Raw genomic sequence first — 18,825 nt, 5'->3', positions numbered from 1 at the left:
AAAATAATACAAATTATGTAAAAAGTCAAAAATGGACAGTTACCACAAAGTATCCAAAGGTTGTTTAAAGTGAGAGAAAGTCAACATGATTTGAGAGGAACATGTATATTTCAAAAACAAAGGATAAGAACAAATGTAAAAAATCATTGTATTTCAGTCAGAGGGGTGAATCTATGGAACAGTTGTAGTGAGAATTTAAAAACATGCACCACACCTAACAAGTTAAAAAAATTATTTAATGAACAAATATAAAATAAATGAATTAAAATGAATGGAAGTAATGTAAATAAATGATATTTGGAGTTGGATTTTGTGTTAAAAGGTTATGAATTTTTTTGTTTTTGATCTGATGATTGATGCCAAATATGTTGTTGTATAAGAGTGGTAGACGTGATAAGCTGTAGCTTCAGCCTACACCCTTTTAGTCTGTTTTAAAGAATAGCTATGTTTTTTGTTGTAATTTTGTCCAATGAAATCATCGTTGTATGATGCTTTTTGTACTGACTGAAATAAATTAATTTCATTCATACACTGTGTATACACAGTACTTACTGCCCTTACTCAGTTCATTCGAATTATTTCAGCTCTTAAAATATTCAGATAATCTATTTGGATGCTTTTAAAAACTGAAAGCAATACAGAGAAAAACACTTAAAACGTACATCCAAAGAAACCCGGTCCTTCTCTTGCCTTGATCTGCATACCTAAATTAAATAGATTAAGAATCAAGAATTGCAAAACTCGTGTAAACAGGAACCAAGATGTTTTTCTGCTCACTGGGAGGAGTAGAGTGGCAAAACTGGGTGCGAGTGCAAGGAAGGTGGGCAGAGGATAGACACACATGACTAGCCTTTCTGCGGGATTCCCTAAAGGTTAATTTGCTGCTTGAGTCGGTGGTAAGAAAGGCAAATACGATGCTAGCATTCATTTCGAGAGGGCTGGAATATAAAAGGAAGGATGTGATGTTGAGGCTTTATAAGGCACTGGTGAGGCCTCACTTAAAGTATTCTGAGCCATTTTGGATCCTTTATCTAAGACATCGGAGAGGCTCAAAGGATGATCATGAAAATGATTCCAGGATTGAAAGGTTTGTCATATGGAGGGCATTTGATGGCTCAGGGCCTGTACTCACTGGAATTCAGAAGAATGGGGGGGGGGGGTGACCTCATTGAAACCTATCGAATGTTGAAGGACCTCAATAGGGCGGATGTGGAGAGGAGGTTTCCTGTGGTGGGGAATTCTAGGACCAGAGGGCAGAGCCTCAGAGTAGAGGGATGTCCTTTCATAATGGAGATGAGGGGGAATTTCTTTAGCCAGAGTGTGGTGAATCTGTGGAATTAGATGCCACAGGAGGTTGTAGAGGCCAAGACATTGGGTATATTTAAGGAAGAGGTGAGAGGAAGAGGAAAAACAGTCAGTTGATGCTGAAAACCAGGTCTCTTTTGAAGGTTGTTGTACCAATAGTACTTGGTATTAGGATAATCCATAGTCATAGAACACAACAACACTCCTATTCAGCTGAGAAATTAAAAGCCCTTTCCTGGAAGAATAAAGAATTAATTTGCAAAAAAAAAAACTACTTGATTTAATTCTCAGATTAATAATTGTTTCTGATTTATACAGGTATGTTTTCATCATCCAGAAATCATATCAAGATAAAGAGAATGCTCCTCAAAGTTCAGTCATCACCAAGGTCAAAGGGATTGCAGTCACAAATTCCTCTTTTGAAGATAAAGTTTGGGATGTGGCAGAATACGTTAATCCACCAGAGGTAGGAAGCAACTGGTGTACTTTCTGTTTCCCTCTCTCACCTCATCTCCTTACCTGCTCATCACCTCTGGTGCTCCTCCCCCCTCCCTCTCTTCCATGGTCTTCTACCCCCTTCCTCCTCCAGGCCTGTATCTCTTCCACCGATCCACTTCCCGGCTCTTCACTTTATCTCTCCCCTTCTCCCGGTCTCACCTATCAGCTGCCACCTTGTCCTTCTTCCTCCCCTTACTCTGACTTCTCCTCTTTCTATCCAGTCCTGAAGAAGGGTCTCGGCCCAAAATGTCAACTGTTTCCTCTTTTCCATAGACGGTGCCTGGCCTGCTGAGCTCCTCCAACAATTTGTGTGTGTTGCTTTCTGTTAAAGGCAGGTTGTGGAGCTTCTCAGTTGCTGCAATGGGGATCTTGGTGTTTCTCTGCCCTACTGAAACCTAGTCATTGCTGGAAGAAACTGGATCGCCCAGCGTTCATGTTTTCAGATTTCTGAGGTGCCAAGTTGATTTTATCTGCAGTGAATTGCTAAGCAATCGTGGCATCTGTGAAAGTGGGCTGGGCATAGCTGGTCAGAGTTGACCTATGTGAGTTGTGCATGGAATTATGTAACAAGTTGAGGACCACATTTACTAACCAAAACTGAGCCTGCCACTGTGTGAGACTGGTTGATGATGAGCCACAAGAATGAAGGAGGAGCACAATACCTCATCGCTTTAGTGTCGCAAATGAGAGCGGAATAATTCCAACCCTACTGACGTATTTCTGGAGATAAATACGGTGGCATAGCAGTTAGCACAGCGCTTTACAGTACTAGTGACTTGGGTTCAATTCTCGCTGCTGACTGTAAGGAGTTTGAGCATTCTCCCCGTGACCGCATTGGTTTCCTCTGGGTGTTCCGGTTTCCAAGAGCCCAAAGGCATACCGGTTAGTGGGTTGGTTGGTCGTTGTAAATTGTCCCGTGATTAGGCCAGGATTAAATCGGGACATTGCTGGGTGGTGCACTTAAAAAGGGCCAGAAGGGCCTGTTCTGCACTGTATTGCAAATAAAATAAATAAATAATAGGTACGAATTTATTATAGTGTGGTCCACCAATGCTGGGCAGCACAGAAATGTAGCATTTAACGTAGCATCACAGCGGTAGTGATCACTGATCGGGGTTCGATTCCCTCTGCCGTACCTTCTCCCTGTGACTGTGGGTTTCCTCCGGGTGCTCTGGTTTCCTCCCACAGTCCAAAGTTGCACGGTTAGGGTTAGTGAGTTGTGGGCTTGTTATGTTGCCACTGGGAGTAGTGATGACATTTGCGGGCTGCCCAGCACAATCCTCACTGATTTGATTTGACATAAATGACGTATTTTACTGTATGTTTTGATGTACGTGTGACATATAAAGATAACCTCTCTCTTTAATGATCGTGTAGCATGCTGTGGCCTTGGCCTCACTAACTGCACTTTGCCACACTGTGGAAGCACCTATAGAGCAGGATACGTAGAGGGCAGACAATCACAGTGAGGGTGGAATGGTCAAACACAACCAACATTTGGTCCTCCTTCACCAACGCCCATGGAATTGGTCTTGGTTGCCACATAGAGGGGGTCTTTAACATCTGGCAGTCTTCCCTAGGAATGGCTCACCAGTGAGCTGGCCTTGGTGGGTACCTCATGCACATGAAGAAATATGAACTCAGGACTTGTGCTTCATTTGACACAGAGTTATGGAGGCCTGCTTTGTATGAGCTGGTCATCCAACAGCGAGGGACCCAAACCGGTGTTGGTCTTGCATTCAATTTGAAAACCTGTTCCCATAACTCATGTAGGTCCATTTCGATAGGGTTGATAATATCCAAGTTCACCAAAGGCGTTGATAGCTAAGAACTAACTCTGCAATCATCTTCATTCCAGGGTCGAGATGTTTTCAGTATCACCGTGCAGATTAAAACAACCCCTTCTCAGAGAATGAGCACCTGTCCTGAGGTAAGAGTGACGATCAAGCTAAAAGTCAAAGTAAAATTTACCATCAAAGTACCAAATACAACCCTGAGATTCATTTTCTTGCAGGCATTTACAGGAAAATAAAGAAATACAATAGAATTTATGAAAAGCTGCATATAAACAAGGACTGACAAACAACCAATGTGACTAAAGAGACAAATCATGCAAATAAAAAAAATACTGAGAACATGAGTTGTAAAGGGTCCTCAGCAGTGAATCTGTAGGTTGTAGAAACTAGTTCAGAGTTGTGGTGAGTTAAGTTATCCATGCCAGTTCAGGAACCTGGTGGTGGTAGGGTAATAACTGTTCCTGAATCTGGTGGCCTCAGTACCTCCTCAGACAAGAGCATGGCCTGGATGATGAGGGTCTATGGGGAAACAAAGGAGGGTTTAAACCAGTTTGGCAGGGGGATGGGAACCGGAGTGATAGTGCTGAAGATGAGGTAGTTGGTTTACAAACAGGCAATGTGCAGGAGAGGCTGATGATAGGGCAAAATTACAGTCAATAGGATGAGTTATAAAAGGTGGACAAAATCAAAAAGGGTGAATACAGGAGTTGTATCTGAATGCACACTGTATACAGAATAAGGTAGGTGAATTTATGGCACAGTTACAGACTGGCAGGTATGATGTTGTGGACATCACTGAATCATGGCTGAAAGAAGATTATAGCTGGGAGTTTAACGTCCAAGGATACACATTGTATCAAAGGGATGGGCAGGAAGGCAGAGGGGGCATCGTTGCTCTGTGGGTAAAAATGAAATCAAATCATTAGCAAGAGGTGACATTGGGTCAGAAGGTGTTGAATCATTGTGGACAGAGCTAAGGAACTGCAAGGGTGAAAAGACCCTGATGGGGTTGTATACAGACCCCCAAGCAGTAGTAAGGATGTGGTCCACAAATTACAATGGGAGATAGAAAATGCATGTCACAAGGGCAATGTTACAATAGTCATGGGGGATTCCAACATGCAGGTAGATTGATAAAACCAGGTTGATGCTGGATTTCAAGAGGGAGAATTTCTAGAATGCCTACAAGAATGTTTTTTAGAGCAGCTCATCATTGAGCCCACTAGGGGTCTGCTATTCTGCATTGGGTGTTGTGCAATGAACCAGAATTGATTAGAGAGCTTAAAAGAACCCTTAGGTGCAAGTGATCATAATATGATGAAATTCACCCTGAAATTTGAAAGAGAGAAGCTGAAGGCATATGCATTAGTATTACAGTGGAGTAAAGGGAATTACAGAGGCATGAAAGAGGAGCTGGCAGGAACAGATTGGAAAGAACACTGGCAGGGATGATGGCAGAGCAGCAATGGCTGGAATTTCTGGAAGCAATTTGGAAGGCACAGGATATTTACATCCCAAGGAGAAAGAAAGATTCTAAAAGCAAGATGACACAATCAGGGCTAACAAGACAAGTCAAAGCCAACATAAAAGCTAAAGAAAGTGTGTATAATAGAACAAAAATTAGTGGGAAGTTAGAGGATTAGGAAGCTTTTAATAACCAACAGGAGGCAACTAAGATGTCATAAAGTAGGTGAAGATGGAATATGAAAGTAGGCTAGTCAATAATTTTAAAGAGGATACCGAAAGTTTCTTCAGATACATAAAGTGTAAAAGAGAGATGAGAGTGGATATTAACCTGCTGGAAGACAGTGTTGGAGGGGTAGTAATGGGAGGACAGAGAAATGGTGGAGGAACTGAACAAGTATTTTGCATCAGTCTTCACTGTGGAAGACACTAGCAGTATAGTGTAAGTTCCAAAGTTCAAGTTCAAAATACATTTATTATCAAAATATGTATCTGTTTGAGGTCCGTTTTTGTTATAGGCAGCTATAAAACAAGGAAACCCAATAGAACCCATTAAAAAAAGACTATCAACACCCAACATGCAAGGGGAAAGAAGTGCAAATATTAAAAGTAAGCAAATAGCATTCAGAATTGAAGTTCACAAAAGTGAGTCTGCACCTTGATAGTTGCAAGCCACAGCCAAAATTCAGTACAGTGATGATTAAACCTCGTAGAGCATCGAGCTAAAGTCCAGTGCAGAGTCGACTAGAACTCGCGAAGCAGTAGTTGAACCGGCCCATCCCTCGCCTCTGGCCTGGACACCCTGACCTTTCTCAATCTGACCCAGTGTTTAAATCGTTCCAAGCTCAGGTTATTCCTTGCACTCGGACCCAGGCCCTGTCACTTCGATATACTGTCAGGCTGGTGCCCATACCCAACTTTTCCAATTTGACTCAGTCCTTAAATCGATCACTCGTTGGGTCTTTCTTCACTCTCAGGCCCTGCCACTTTGACTCTGCATCACTTCCGTTCTCCGTGCCTCGGTTCTGCCAAACCAAATTGCCTGTAAGTTGGCCTCTCTGGCCCGGACTCCGCTGCTTCGATTCAGCCCACACACACTGCTCCACAACTGAACTACTCCTTGGAGATTTCAGTTCCTACCCCGAAAATGCCAAGCTGTACAGTCAGTTCAAAAGCTCAACTCTGACCAGGAGGCTACAGGTTATTGTTTGCAGTGATTGTTTAGCAGAAAACAATAGGCCAGCGTATCGAAGTGACAGGGCCTGGGTCCGAGTGCAAGGAATAACCTGTGATTAATAAAGTATTTAGTTGTTTTCTTTGTTTTATTTGCCATCAGCAAGTAGTCGCAGAGCTTCACCAGCGCCATCAGGGGTCAGGGGTGTGAAGTTACCATAACTGGAGAAAAGGCTCTTAGGAAACGGGAAGGTCTTAGGGTAGATAAGTCACCTGGACCAGATGGTGTACACAACAGGGTTCTGAAAGAGGTGGCTGAAAAAATTGTGGAGGAATTAGTAATGATTCTTCAAGAATCACTAGATTCTGGAATGGTTTCAGAAGACCGGAAAATTGCAAATGTCACTCCACTCTTCAAGAAGGGAAAGAGGCAGAAGAAAGAAAATTATAGGAGAGTTAGTTTGACCTCAGTGGTTGGGAAGATGTTGGAGTCAGTTATTAAGGCTGAGGTCTCAGGGTACTTGGAAGCACGTGATAAAATGAGGTGTAGTCAACATGTTTTCCTCGAGGTAAAATCTTGCCTGACAAATCAGTTGGAATTCTTTGAAGAAGTAGCAAGCAGGATAGACAAAAAAGATCCGTTGTGTACCTTGTTTTTCAGGAGGCCTTTGACAAGGTGACACACATAAGTCTACTTAACAGGACAGATTCTAGCATGGATAAACCAGTGGCTGATTGGCAGGAGGCAAAGAGTGGGAATGAAGGGACCATTTTCTGTTTGGCTACGAATGACTAGTGGTGTTCCACAGTGGTCTGTGTTAGGACAGATTCATTTTATGTTATATGTCAATGATTTGGATGATGGAATTGAAGGCTTTGTGGCCATATTTGCTGATGATACAAAGGTAGGTGAAGGGGCAGGTAATTTTGAGGAAGTAGAGAGGCTACAGAAGGACTTCAACAAAGAATGGACAAAGAAGTGGCAGATTTAATACAATGTCAGGAAGTGCACTTTGATAGAAGGAATGAAAGTGTTGACTACTTTCTAAATAGAGAGAAAGTACAAAAAAAACTGAGGCTCAAAAGGATTTGGGAGTGCTTGTGCAAGATTCCTTAAAGGTTAATTTGCAGGTTGAGTCTGAGGTGAGGGAGGCAAATGTGATCTTAGCATTCATTTCGAGAGGACTAGAATATAAAACAACTTTTCTCAACATTTTTTCCCTAGAGGAACTCTTGAAATAATTTTCAGGTCTCAGGGAACCCCTGCATAAAAATTATTATATCTACAGCTCACAGTACATTAGTTAGCGTAATCAGTAAGTTGTAGATGTTATAATCCAAAAATAATTGTCAATACTCTTTTGAGTAGAGAATGAATTTTTAGCCAACCTTTCTTGAAAAACAGAGATAATTAAGCTTAGCTTGCCCTTCTTGAAATTAATCTCTTTATTTCCTTTGCACATTTCACAATTCTGGGTCAAACTTGAGATAAGCACACATGGATTTCAACTTCAGCTGAAATGTGATCATTTCTATCCTTGCTCTTGATGGTTGTTGAACAAAGAAAAGAAAGCTCACACATGTAAGAAGTTGAAAACAGCAGCAAAATGTTCATTGCTTTCCTATGAATGGCAGGATACTTTCCTTTCACAGAAATCCAGAACTTGTCCCAGGGCAGGTCAGTAAATATCACAGCCCAAGTTGGGCGAGTCTATTCAATGCTCAGAAAATGCACTTCATGCTCCTCAATAGCCTACCGTCCTCCCTTCCTCGCCATACAACATTCACCAATTACCAGCCTACCGTCCTCCCTTCCTCGCCATACAGCATTCACCAATTACCAGCCTACCGTCCTCCCTTCCTCGCCATACAGCATTCACCAATTACCAGCCTACCGTCCTCCCTTCCATGCAGTACAGCACTCACCAATTATCAATGACCTCCCCTTTCCCTATGGTCTCAACCAAATAAACATGGTCCAACCGCGCACTGCCACACTGGCTGAGCAACCTCTGACGAGTCTGCTAACGGGGCTGCTCGGTCACTGCCCTCCACTGCGAGCACTAGCATCACACGTTGCGTGGAGTTCAAAAAACTACGTTTATTTTTCCTTAATCACAATCTCTCGCAGAACCCCTAGCACCCTCTCACGGAACCCCAGTTGAGAAACCCTGATATAAAAGCAAGGATGTAATGTTGAGACTTTATAAAGCACTGGTGAGGCCTCTCTTGGGCCTTTGGGCCCTTCATCTTAGCAAGGACGTGCTGAAATTGGAGAGGGTGCAAAGGAAGTTCACAAAGATGATTCCAGGATTGAATGGTTTGTCATATGAAGAGCTTTTGATGCCTGTAGGCCTGAATAAATTGGAATTGGGAAGAATGAGGGGTAACTTACTGGAGATCTACCTAAGCTGAAAGGACTTGATGGAGTGAATGTGGAGAAGATATTTTCTATGGTGGGAGAGTCTCACAGTCTCAGATTAGAGGGCATCCTTTTAGAACAGAGATGAGGAGAATGTCTTTAGCCAGATAGTGATGAATCTGTGGAATTCTTTGTCAGAGGCAGCTCTGGATGCCAAGTCTGTATGAATATTTAAGGCAGAGGTTAATAGTTTCTATATTAGACAGGACACAAAGGGGTATGGGGAGAAGGCAGGAGAATGGGGCTGAGAGGAAAATTGAATCGGCCATGATGGAATGGCAGAACAGACTCAATGGGCCAAATGGCCTAATTTTGCTCCTATATCTTCTGGTCTTATGGTCTCATGAAGAATGATATTTCTTGTGGCAGTGCTCCATGTAAATGTACAAATCTCATTACTGTTCCAAATGTAGAAGGTCTACCAGACTCTCTGATCTATGATAATACTCCTGAAATGTTCACCAGCAAACAATATCGACCAGGGCCTGTTGCATCTCTACTTGATGCACCATCAATAACTCACTCTGAGACGTAAAAGTGAGGTATCGGCTTTTATTGACTGGAAGAAGGAACAAGCAGTGATTGACCACCATACTACATCCTGGAGACAGAGAGGCCGGGCTCAGACCTCCATCACCTTTATACAGGGGTCTGTGGGAGGAGCCAAAGGAGCAGTCAGCAGGGGGCGTGTCCAGACAGGTATATGTAGTTCACCACACCACTGTTGTTACGTTTTCATAAATATCTTTTCAGTCCACTTTGTACAAGACAAAGGTCAGCCAAGGGACAGACTAGTGGAAACAGCTTCAACCATAAATCTCCAGCATTTCAAACACCAGCAAGGGTGTGAACAGGAAGGGATGCATTTATGCAGAATCTGGCCTCTGTTGAATTATCCTGTTTCTGTCTAGTCTTGTATCTCTGCTAGCATCTGACTGGCCCTGACCTGTACTATTCCTACGGATTTTATTAGGCATTAATAGGACTCCAATTGAATATACCCTTTTCCCAGTTTAGTATTGGCTCTATATTCTAAACACAATTGTAGACGGAAAATGCATTCTTCCTACATCAATCAGCTCAGGCAAGTGATGAATTGCCTCAGATGCAACTATTATCAGTTAAAAATGTTGCCAGTGAGAATAGTCAGTCTGCCCATATTCCCCAGTGGTTTCTGCTCAATTCTCTGTCATTTCCTCTCTCGATGCACCAGGGAAATCATCCTGTCTGGATAAATCACGACCTGATATGGCAACTGCTCTGCATGTGATCACAAGAAACTGCAGAGAGCCGTAGCAGGTGTTGGTGAGGCGGAATCTGATGTACTGTGTGCTGTACCTCCAGGAAAGATGTAAATTAGGTTGAAAAGTACAGGGAAAATTTCCGGGTCTGGAGGACCTGAGTTATAAGGAAAGATTAGGACTTTATTCCTTGGAACATAGAAGATTGAGAGGAGATTTGATAGAGGTATACAAAATTATGAGGGGTTTAGGTAAGGTAAATGCAAGCAGGCTTTTTTCCACTAAGATTGTGTGGGACTACAACCGGAGGTCATGGGTTAAGTGTGAAAGGTGAAAAATTTAAGGGGAGCATGAGGGGAAACTTTTTCAGTCAAAGGGTCGTGAGAGTGTGGAATGAGCTGCCAGTACAACTGGTGCATGAGTGCTCAATTTCAATGTTTAAGTAAAGTTTGGATAGGTACATGGATGGGAGGGGTATGGAGGGCTTTGGTCACGGCGTAGGTCGATGGGTGTAGGCAGTTTAAGTGGTTTCAACATGGACTAGAAGGGCCAAATGGCCTGTCTCTGTGCTGTACTTTTCTGTGCATCTATAACTCCAGTTGTGGACGCAACTCAGCACTTCGTGAAACCCAGCCTCCTCTCCATGGACTCTGTCTATACTTCTCACTGCCTCAGTAAAACAGTGACATAATCAAAGACCCCCTTGTGTGAGAAGTGGGAAGGTGGGGAGATCTCCAGAGTCCCTGATGACTTCACCTGCAAGAAATGCATCCAGCTGCAGCTTCTAACACTCTGCATTAGGGAGGTGGAGCTGGAACTGGATGAACTCCAGATCATTCGGGAGGCTGAGGGGTGATAGGTAGGACATATAGGGAGGTAGTTACTCCCAAGTTGCAGGGCACAGGAAACTGGATGATGGTCAGGAAGGAGAACGGGGTTAAGCAGCCAATACAGAGCACCCCTGCTCCCATTCCCCCTCAACAACAGGTATATCACTTTGGATACTGTTGGTGGGGGATGACCTAACAGAGGAAATCACTGTAGTCAGGTCACTGGGACTGAGTCTGACTGTGACTCAGATGGGAAGGGGGGGAAGAGGTGAGCTGTGGTGACAGGGGATTCATTAGGGGAACAGATAGGAGGTTCTGTGGACAAGAACGAGATTCCCAGATGGTACGTTGCCTCCGGGTGCCAGAGTCCAAGACACCTCGGATCAAATCCTCGGCATTCTTAGGTGGGAGGGGTCATGGTCAGTGTAGGTACCAATAACGTCGGTAAGAAGAGTGACGAGGTTCTGCTAAGTGAGTTTAGGGAGTTAGGCGCTAAGTTAAAAGACAGGGCAACCACGGTTGTGATCTCAGGATTGCTATATTGAGTATAGGAGTAAAGAGGTCCTCCTGCAGCTGTACAGGGCCCTGGTGAGACCCCACCTGGAGTGTTGTGTGCAGTTTTGGTCTCCAAATTTGAGGAAGGACATTCTTGCTATTGAGGGAGTGCAGTGTAGGTTCACAAGGTTAATTCCCAGAATGGCGGGACTGTCATATGTTGAAAGATTGGAGTGACTGGGCTTGTATACACTGGAATTTAGGATGAGAGGGGATCTGATTGAAACATATAAGATTATTAAGGGATTGGACACACTGGAGGCAGGAAGCATGTTCCCGCTGATGGGTGAGTCTAGAACTAGAGGCCACAGTTTAAGAATAAGGGGTAGGCCATTTAGAACAGAGATGCAGAAAAACCTTTTCACCCAGAGAGTGGTGGATATGTGGAATGCTCTGCCCCAGAAGGCAGTGGAGGCCAAGTCTCTGGATGCATTCAAGAGAGAGTTAGATAGAGCTCTTATAGATAGCGGGGTCCAGGGATATGGGGAGAGGGCAGGAACAGGCTACTGATTGTGTATGATCAGCCATGATCACAGTGAATGGCGGTGCTGGCTAGAAGGGCCGAATGGCCTACTCCTGCACCTACTGTCTACCTGTGCCACATGCAAGTGAGGCCAGAAATAGGAAGAAATCGAAAGGTTGAGCACGATGTGACTAGTGTCCTGAGCTGCGTATATTTCAGTGCAGAAAGGAAAGACGGATGAGCTCGGCATGGATCAACGCTTGGAATTATGATATTGTAAGTCATGGTTGCAGAAGGGGCAGGACTAGTAGCTCGATATTATGGGGTTCCATTGTTTTAGATGCAACAGAGCGGGGCAGAGGGTGTGGTGTTGCTCGTCTGGGACAATGTCATGCCAGCATTCAGTCAGGACAGACTGGAGAGCCCGCCTACTGAGGCTTCATGGGTGAGACTGAGGAATCAGAAAGGTACGACCACATCATGGAATTGTATTACAAACCACCCAACCGTCCGTAGGATTTAGAGGAACAAATTTGTAGAGAGATCGTAGACTGTTGCAAGAAGCATGAGAGTTGTTATAGTAAGTGATATTGACTGGGACTCTCATATTGTAAAAGGACTAGATGGGATAAAGTTTGTCATATGTGTTCAGGAAGGTGTCCTTCATCAGTACATAAAAGTCCCACTGAGAGAGTGTGCGACACTTGATCTGCTATCCGGGAATGAATCAGGGCAGGTGACAGAAATTTGCATAGGGGACACTTTGCATCTGGTGATCATAATGCCATTCGATTCAAGGTAGATATGGACCAGGACAGGTCTGGTCTGCATGGTGAGATTCTAAATTGGAGAAAGGTCAACTTTGATGGTATCAGAAAGGATCTGGCAAATGTGGATTGGGACAGATTGTTTTCTGGCAAAGGTGCTTTTGGTCAGTGGGAGGCCTACAAAAGTGAAATTTTGAGTGTACAAAGCTTGTAATATTCCTGTCAGGATAAAAGTTAAAGATAACAGTTTTAGGGAACCTTGGCTTTAAAGAGATATTGAGGCCTTGTTTAAGAGAAAAACAAGGCATATGGCAGGTATGGGCAGGTAGGAACAAAGGAGGTGCTTATGGAGTATAAAAAATACAAGAGAACACTTAAGAAAAATATCAGGAAGGCTACAAGAAGGCATGAGGTTGCCCTAGCAGACAAGGTGAGGCATAATCCCAAGGGCTTCTATAGATATGTTAAGAGCAAAAGGATGACCCCCTGAAATTGTATGCGCCTTAGCAGAGATATTTAAATCATCCTTAGCCACAGATGAGGTACTGGAGGGTTGGAGGATAGCTATTGATGTTCTACTGTTTAAGAAAGGCTCTAAAAATAAATCAGGAGATTATAGGCTGGTGAGCCTGACATCAGTAGTGGGGGAGATCTAAAATGGATTTTATGCATCTATATTTATTGTGAGATGGGCACAGTATCTATAGAAGTGAGGTCATAGACCCTATTCACATTACAGAGGAGGAGGAGTCTGTTGTCTTGAGGCAAATTAGGGTAGAGCAATCTGACAAGGTGTGTCCTTTGACCCTGTGGGAGGCAAGTGCAGAAATTGTATGGGGCCTAGCAGAGATATTTAAATCATCCTTAGCCATAGATGAAATACCGAAGGATTGGAGGATAGCTATTGTTTGTCCACTATTTATGAAAGGCTCTTAAAAATAAACCAGGAAATTATAGGCCGGTAAGCCTATAATCAGTAGTGGGAAAGTTATTGTGAGGTATTCTAAGGGACTGGATATATGAGTATTTGGAAAGATGGGCTGATTAGGGATAGTCAACATGGCTTTGTGTGCAGTAAGTGGTGTCAAACCAATCATACAGAGTTTTTCGAGGAAGTTACCAGGAAAGTTGATAAGGCAAGGCATTGGATGTTGTCTACATGGACTTTAGCAAGGCATTTGTCAAGGTCCCACATGGAAGGTTGGTCAAGAAGGTTTAGTCGCTTGGCATTCAAAATGAGGAAGTAAATTGGATTAGACATCGGCTTTGTGGGAGACACTGAAGAGTGGTAGTAGATGGCTGCCTCTGAATGAAAGCCTGTGTCTAGTGGAGTGCTGCAGAGATCGGTGCTGGGTGTGTTGTTGTTTGTCATCTATATCAATAATCTGGAAAATGTGGTTAACCAGGTCACTAATTTGCAGATGACACTGCGACTGGGGATGCAGTGCACAGCAAAGAAGACCATCAGACCATGCAGTGGAATCTGGACCTGCTGGAACAACAGGCTAAAAAATGACAGATGGAATTTAATGCAGACAAGTGCAAGGTTTTGCACTTCATTTGAACAAACCAGGGGAGGTCTTACACAGTGAACAAAAGGCACTGTGGAGTGTGGTAGAACAAAGGGATCTGGGAATACAGGTTCATAATTCATTGAGTGTGCATCACAAGTAGATAAGGTCGTAAAGAAAGCTTTTGGCACATTTGCCTTCATAAATCAAAGTATTGAGTACAGGAGATGGGATGTTATGGTGAAGTTGTGTGAGATGTTGGTGAGGCCTAATTTGGAGTATTGTGTGCAGCTTTGGTCACCTACCTACAGGAAAGATGTAAAGAAGGTCGAACGTGTAGAGAGAAAATTTACAAGAATGTTGCTGGGACTGGAGGACCTAAGTAATAAGGAAAGATTGAATGTTAGGACTGTATTCCGTAGAACATAGAAGATTGAGAGGAGATTTGATAGAGGTATACAAAATTATGAGGGGTTCTGATCGGGTAAATGCAAGCAGGTTTTTTCTAGTGAGGTTGGGTGGGACTACAACTAGAGGTCATTACATCTAGAGGGTGAAAGGTGAAGTCTTCACTCAGAGGGTCATGAGAGTGTGGAATGAGCAGCCAGCACAGGAGGTTCATGCGAGCTTGATTTCAATGTTTAAGAGAAGTTTGGATAGATACATGGATGGCAGGGGTAAGGTGGATGGAACTAGGCAGTTTAAATGATTTGGTATAGACTAGATGGGCTGAAGGGCCAGTTTCTGTACTGTACTTCTCTGCGATTCTATAAAATGGTCCCCTAGTATGATAAAATAGATTCAGGAGCGCACAATCTCCCTTGAGAACGCCTTTTACCTTATAGTCTACCTGTACTGCACTTTCTCTGTAAAACTTTATTTTGCATTCTGTAATTGTTTTACCCTCAATGCACTGTTGTAATAAAATAATATAGAACATAGAACACAGTTTGGGCCCCTTGGCCTATAAAGTTGTGCTATCCTTTAAACCTACTCCAGGTGGTGAGACCCCACCTGGAGTATTGTGTGCAGTTTTGGTCTCCAAATTTGAGGAAGGACATTCTTGCTATTGAGGGAGTGCAGCGTAGGTTCACAAGATTAATTCCCGGAATGGCGGGACTGTCATTTGTTGAAAGATTGGAGCGACTGGGCTTGTATACACTGGAATTTAGAAGGATGAGAGGGGATCTGATTGAAACATATAAGATTAGTAAGGGATTGGACACGCTGGAGGCAGGAAGCATGTTCCCGCTGATGGGTGAGTCCAGAACTAGAGGCCACAGTTTAAGAATAAGGGATAGACCATTTAGAACAGAGATGCGGAAAAACCTTTTCACCCAGAGAGTAGTGGATATATGGAATGCTCTGCCCCAGAAGGCAGTGGAGGCCAAGTCTCTGGATGCATTCAAGAGAGAGTTAGATAGAGCTGTTATAGATAGCGGGGTCAAGGGATATGGGGAGAGGGCAGGAATGGGGTACTGATTGTGTATGATCAGCCATGATCACAGTGAATGGTGGTGCTGGCTAGAAGGGTCGAATGGCCTACCCCTGCACCTATTGTCTACTCCTCAATCAATCTAACCCTTCTTTCCTACACACCCTCCCTATGGATGACATCTGTGATGATCAATATGCATGACATGCAAATCAAAGTGTTTTGCTTATCTTATTTCATTACACACATTTTATTATAGTGCTCTGAGTTTTTCTTCAGATGATAACATTTTTGAATTCTTTCAATGTTATTAGCTATTTTAAAATCTTAATTGGAATAAATGTTAATGGATGCATTTTTAATTTGTGGTCTTCTCTCTCTGATTTAAAAGAAGTTTCTTTAACAAAAGTAGTCAAATCTTGTTAAATTGTTTCCTAGCACTATGTTATACCTGGATCGAACTGTACGACTAACTCAGACTGTGTGCCTGGAGAAATGGGTCCTCTTGGAAACGGTACTGTATCAAATGACATGGTTGTGGGAAAAGGATGGTATAGAGGGAAAAATGAAATAACTTGCAAAATTATTTTAGCATTATGCATTATTTCTTACTTACCTACTGCCCATTACACCACTGGCATTTAGGGCAGCAATGAAGGTCTTCATCTCTAGTCACAAAGAAGAAAATATCTGCAGATGCTGGAAATCGAAGCAACACACACGAAGTGCTGGAGGAACTCAGCAGGCCAGGCAGATCTACAGGAAAAAAGTACAGTTGATGTACTTTTTTCCAGAGATGCTGCCTTGCCTGTTGAGTTCCTTCAACATTTTGTGTGTGTTGTCTCCATCTCTAGTGGTGTTCAGAACCTCTTTCATCGTGTCAGTAGCTTCCTCTCAGTTTTCACTACTGTCAGCCCCGGGTGGGTACTCAGGAATACCGTCGCACTGAGAAGTAGAAGGATTTTCATTGTTCTTTCCATAACAATTTTGTTTTAACCAATCAGGGTTGTTACCCCTGAGCTGAACCTCCAAACCTGGAGGACTGGTGGACCACTCATAGTCTGACCTCTACCCTCTGACCTGTTTGGCATGGGGGTGCCCCTACCAAGAGCCAGATCATAGCTCTCTGTGTCATTGAGGCACGCAAGCCTCCAAACCACGACAAGGTTGTGGTCCTCTTGGAGGATTATACACTATATATGAGGAAAAATAAGACTTGATTCTTTTCAGGAAATACTGGCAGTTTTGCAAAGAACCATTAGTGTACCCTCATGAAAATGCCAGGAAGTTTAGGATTTTGATGCTGGTGTGAATAAGATGGAGGTTCCATCCTCCCAGCAGCCTTCCAGCAGAAGTTTCGTGACTATGCTGTCCAGTCTGAATCCTCACAGAGCACGATTTTGATACAAATCCCCAGTGCTTGAACTGGGGCGTCCATTCTAAGAGTCAACAAGGTAGAAGGTACATGCTTAAATTTATTGATTTTTAATGCATTCAATTTATCTTTTAAGCCTTTTAAAATCTTTGGCATGATTATTAATGTTAATTTAAACATTTTGTACTTCAACGGCTGGCTAAAACAGGATCAGGTGGCCAAGCCAGATGTAAAGAGTATATTTTAGCATTTTGTGGGCAGAGCTGTTCTTGTTCCCCACTACCGGAAGAACTGGCTTTGCCTCAGGGACACCATTCCTGAGGTTGGAGCCTGTCTGTACTTTCTATCGAGTTGCTCTGGGAGGTCTTCGTACGCACAATCCTTTATAGTGATAGCAGGGAGCTCACTGCTGATTGCAAGTTTTAGATAATGATTTCAAGTTGCTAATTGTATGGAGGTTAAATCCAGGACTCCCATTACATTGCAGGCTTCAGTGACATGGTGCTCTGTATTCTATTTAGTTGATCAGAAAGACCTTTTGCCCTCTCTCTCCAAAAGTCATATCAAATTCTGTTGACCAATTCCTAATCTGCATCAAATTCCATTCAATTAATGCCCGTGTCCTTGCTGACCAATATTGATGACCGGTTTGACAAAACCTCACGTATCATCATTGTTTTTCTACAGACTAACAGATTCTGAGATATTTCTCATTCTTGAGTTCCAGTCTCTTGCAAATTCCATTTTACAACCTTACCTCTCAAGGACACCTTCTACCTTGGTGTTGTAAGATGATTGAGTGGTTCCCGAGTACAATAATATGGGCACTTGACCCAACAAACCACCTTGTTATGATCTTGCACCTTACTGTCTACCTGAACTGTACTTTATTCTGGATTTTGTTATTCTTTTATCTCGTACTATCTCTTTGCACCGTGTAATGACTTGATCTGTATGAACAGTATGCAAAACAAGTTTTTCACTGTATCTTGATAATAAAGCAGTTCCATTTCTAATAGCAAAGCATTATTCATTCAGCTGCCGAGGATTAAGTTGTAGATTTCCCTTGCTATTAGACCAAAAGATATAGGAGCAGATTTAGGCTATTTAGCCCATCAAGTCTGTACCACAATTTCATCATGGCTGATCCATTTTTCCTCACAGCCCCAATCACCTGCCTTCTCCCCGTATTCCTTCATGCCCTGACTAAGGAAGAATCTATCAACCTCTGCATTAAATATACATAAAGACTTGGCCCCCACAGCTGCCTGTGGCAGTGAGTTCCACAGATTCACCACTTAAAGAAATTCCTCCTCACCACTGTTCTAAAAGGATGTCCCTCTATTCTGAGGCTGTGTCCTCCGTTCCTAAACTGTCCCACCATAGGAAGCATCCTCTCCACATCCACGCTGTTCCAAATCTCTCTCTTTGAGGTGCATCTTACATTTTATCTCTTCAATCTGTAGTTTTATCATGCCATTTAATATTTTTTTATTTGATTCAAGAGTGGCAAATTTCTAAAATTTGTGACCAGTGGTGCTTGGAAATATGAAAGATATAATATAAAATCTATACTGTTGCTCTTATCCATCAAAACCAGCCCAGATTTTAGCCCTTAGTGTTGGGAGTGGGGTGTCATTATCACTGTTTTTGCCCCCTGAAAACTCCAGGGGCTGCCAGCCTGGTTTACAAAGACTGGCACCGGGCATACAAAGGAAAGTCAGGAATCTGATTATTTTCGGGGCTTGGTCTCCATTGAACCAATGAGTTTCCCAAGTTATTATTTACCAAAATAAATTGCTGCAATAAACAGGAGAAAGTTTCAATTGCTTTTAATCATGCTCACGATCACTCTTCCTGCACAGGGGTAAAGACAGGGAGATGTGTAACTTTCCGTGATTCGATAAAGACGTGTGAAGTCTATGCCTGGTGTCCAGTCGAGAACGCAGCGTCAACGAGGTTTTTATAACGCTCTTGCTAACTACTGCTT

General features: G+C 43.0%; 1 protein-coding gene across 8 annotated transcripts in view; it reads left to right on the top strand.

Annotated features, from left to right (window-relative positions):
* Positions 1–18,825, top strand: part of p2rx2 (purinergic receptor P2X, ligand-gated ion channel, 2) — a 94,294-nt gene that overhangs the window by 27,090 nt on the left and 48,379 nt on the right. For all 8 annotated transcript variants that reach the window (XM_073065759.1, XM_073065758.1, XM_073065757.1 and 5 more), the window contains exons 2-5: positions 1,624–1,771; positions 3,662–3,733; positions 15,899–15,974; positions 18,701–18,794. In XM_073065759.1, the coding sequence (XP_072921860.1) occupies positions 1,624–1,771; positions 3,662–3,733; positions 15,899–15,974; positions 18,701–18,794 (390 nt within the window). The remainder of the gene's footprint in view (positions 1–1,623; positions 1,772–3,661; positions 3,734–15,898; positions 15,975–18,700; positions 18,795–18,825) is intronic.

Source organism: Hemitrygon akajei, chromosome 14 (genome assembly GCF_048418815.1).
Source record: "Hemitrygon akajei chromosome 14, sHemAka1.3, whole genome shotgun sequence".
Lineage (NCBI taxonomy): Eukaryota > Metazoa > Chordata > Chondrichthyes > Myliobatiformes > Dasyatidae > Hemitrygon > Hemitrygon akajei.
Note: the sequence above shows the minus strand (reverse complement) of the source record. Positions and strands in the feature narration are given on the sequence as shown.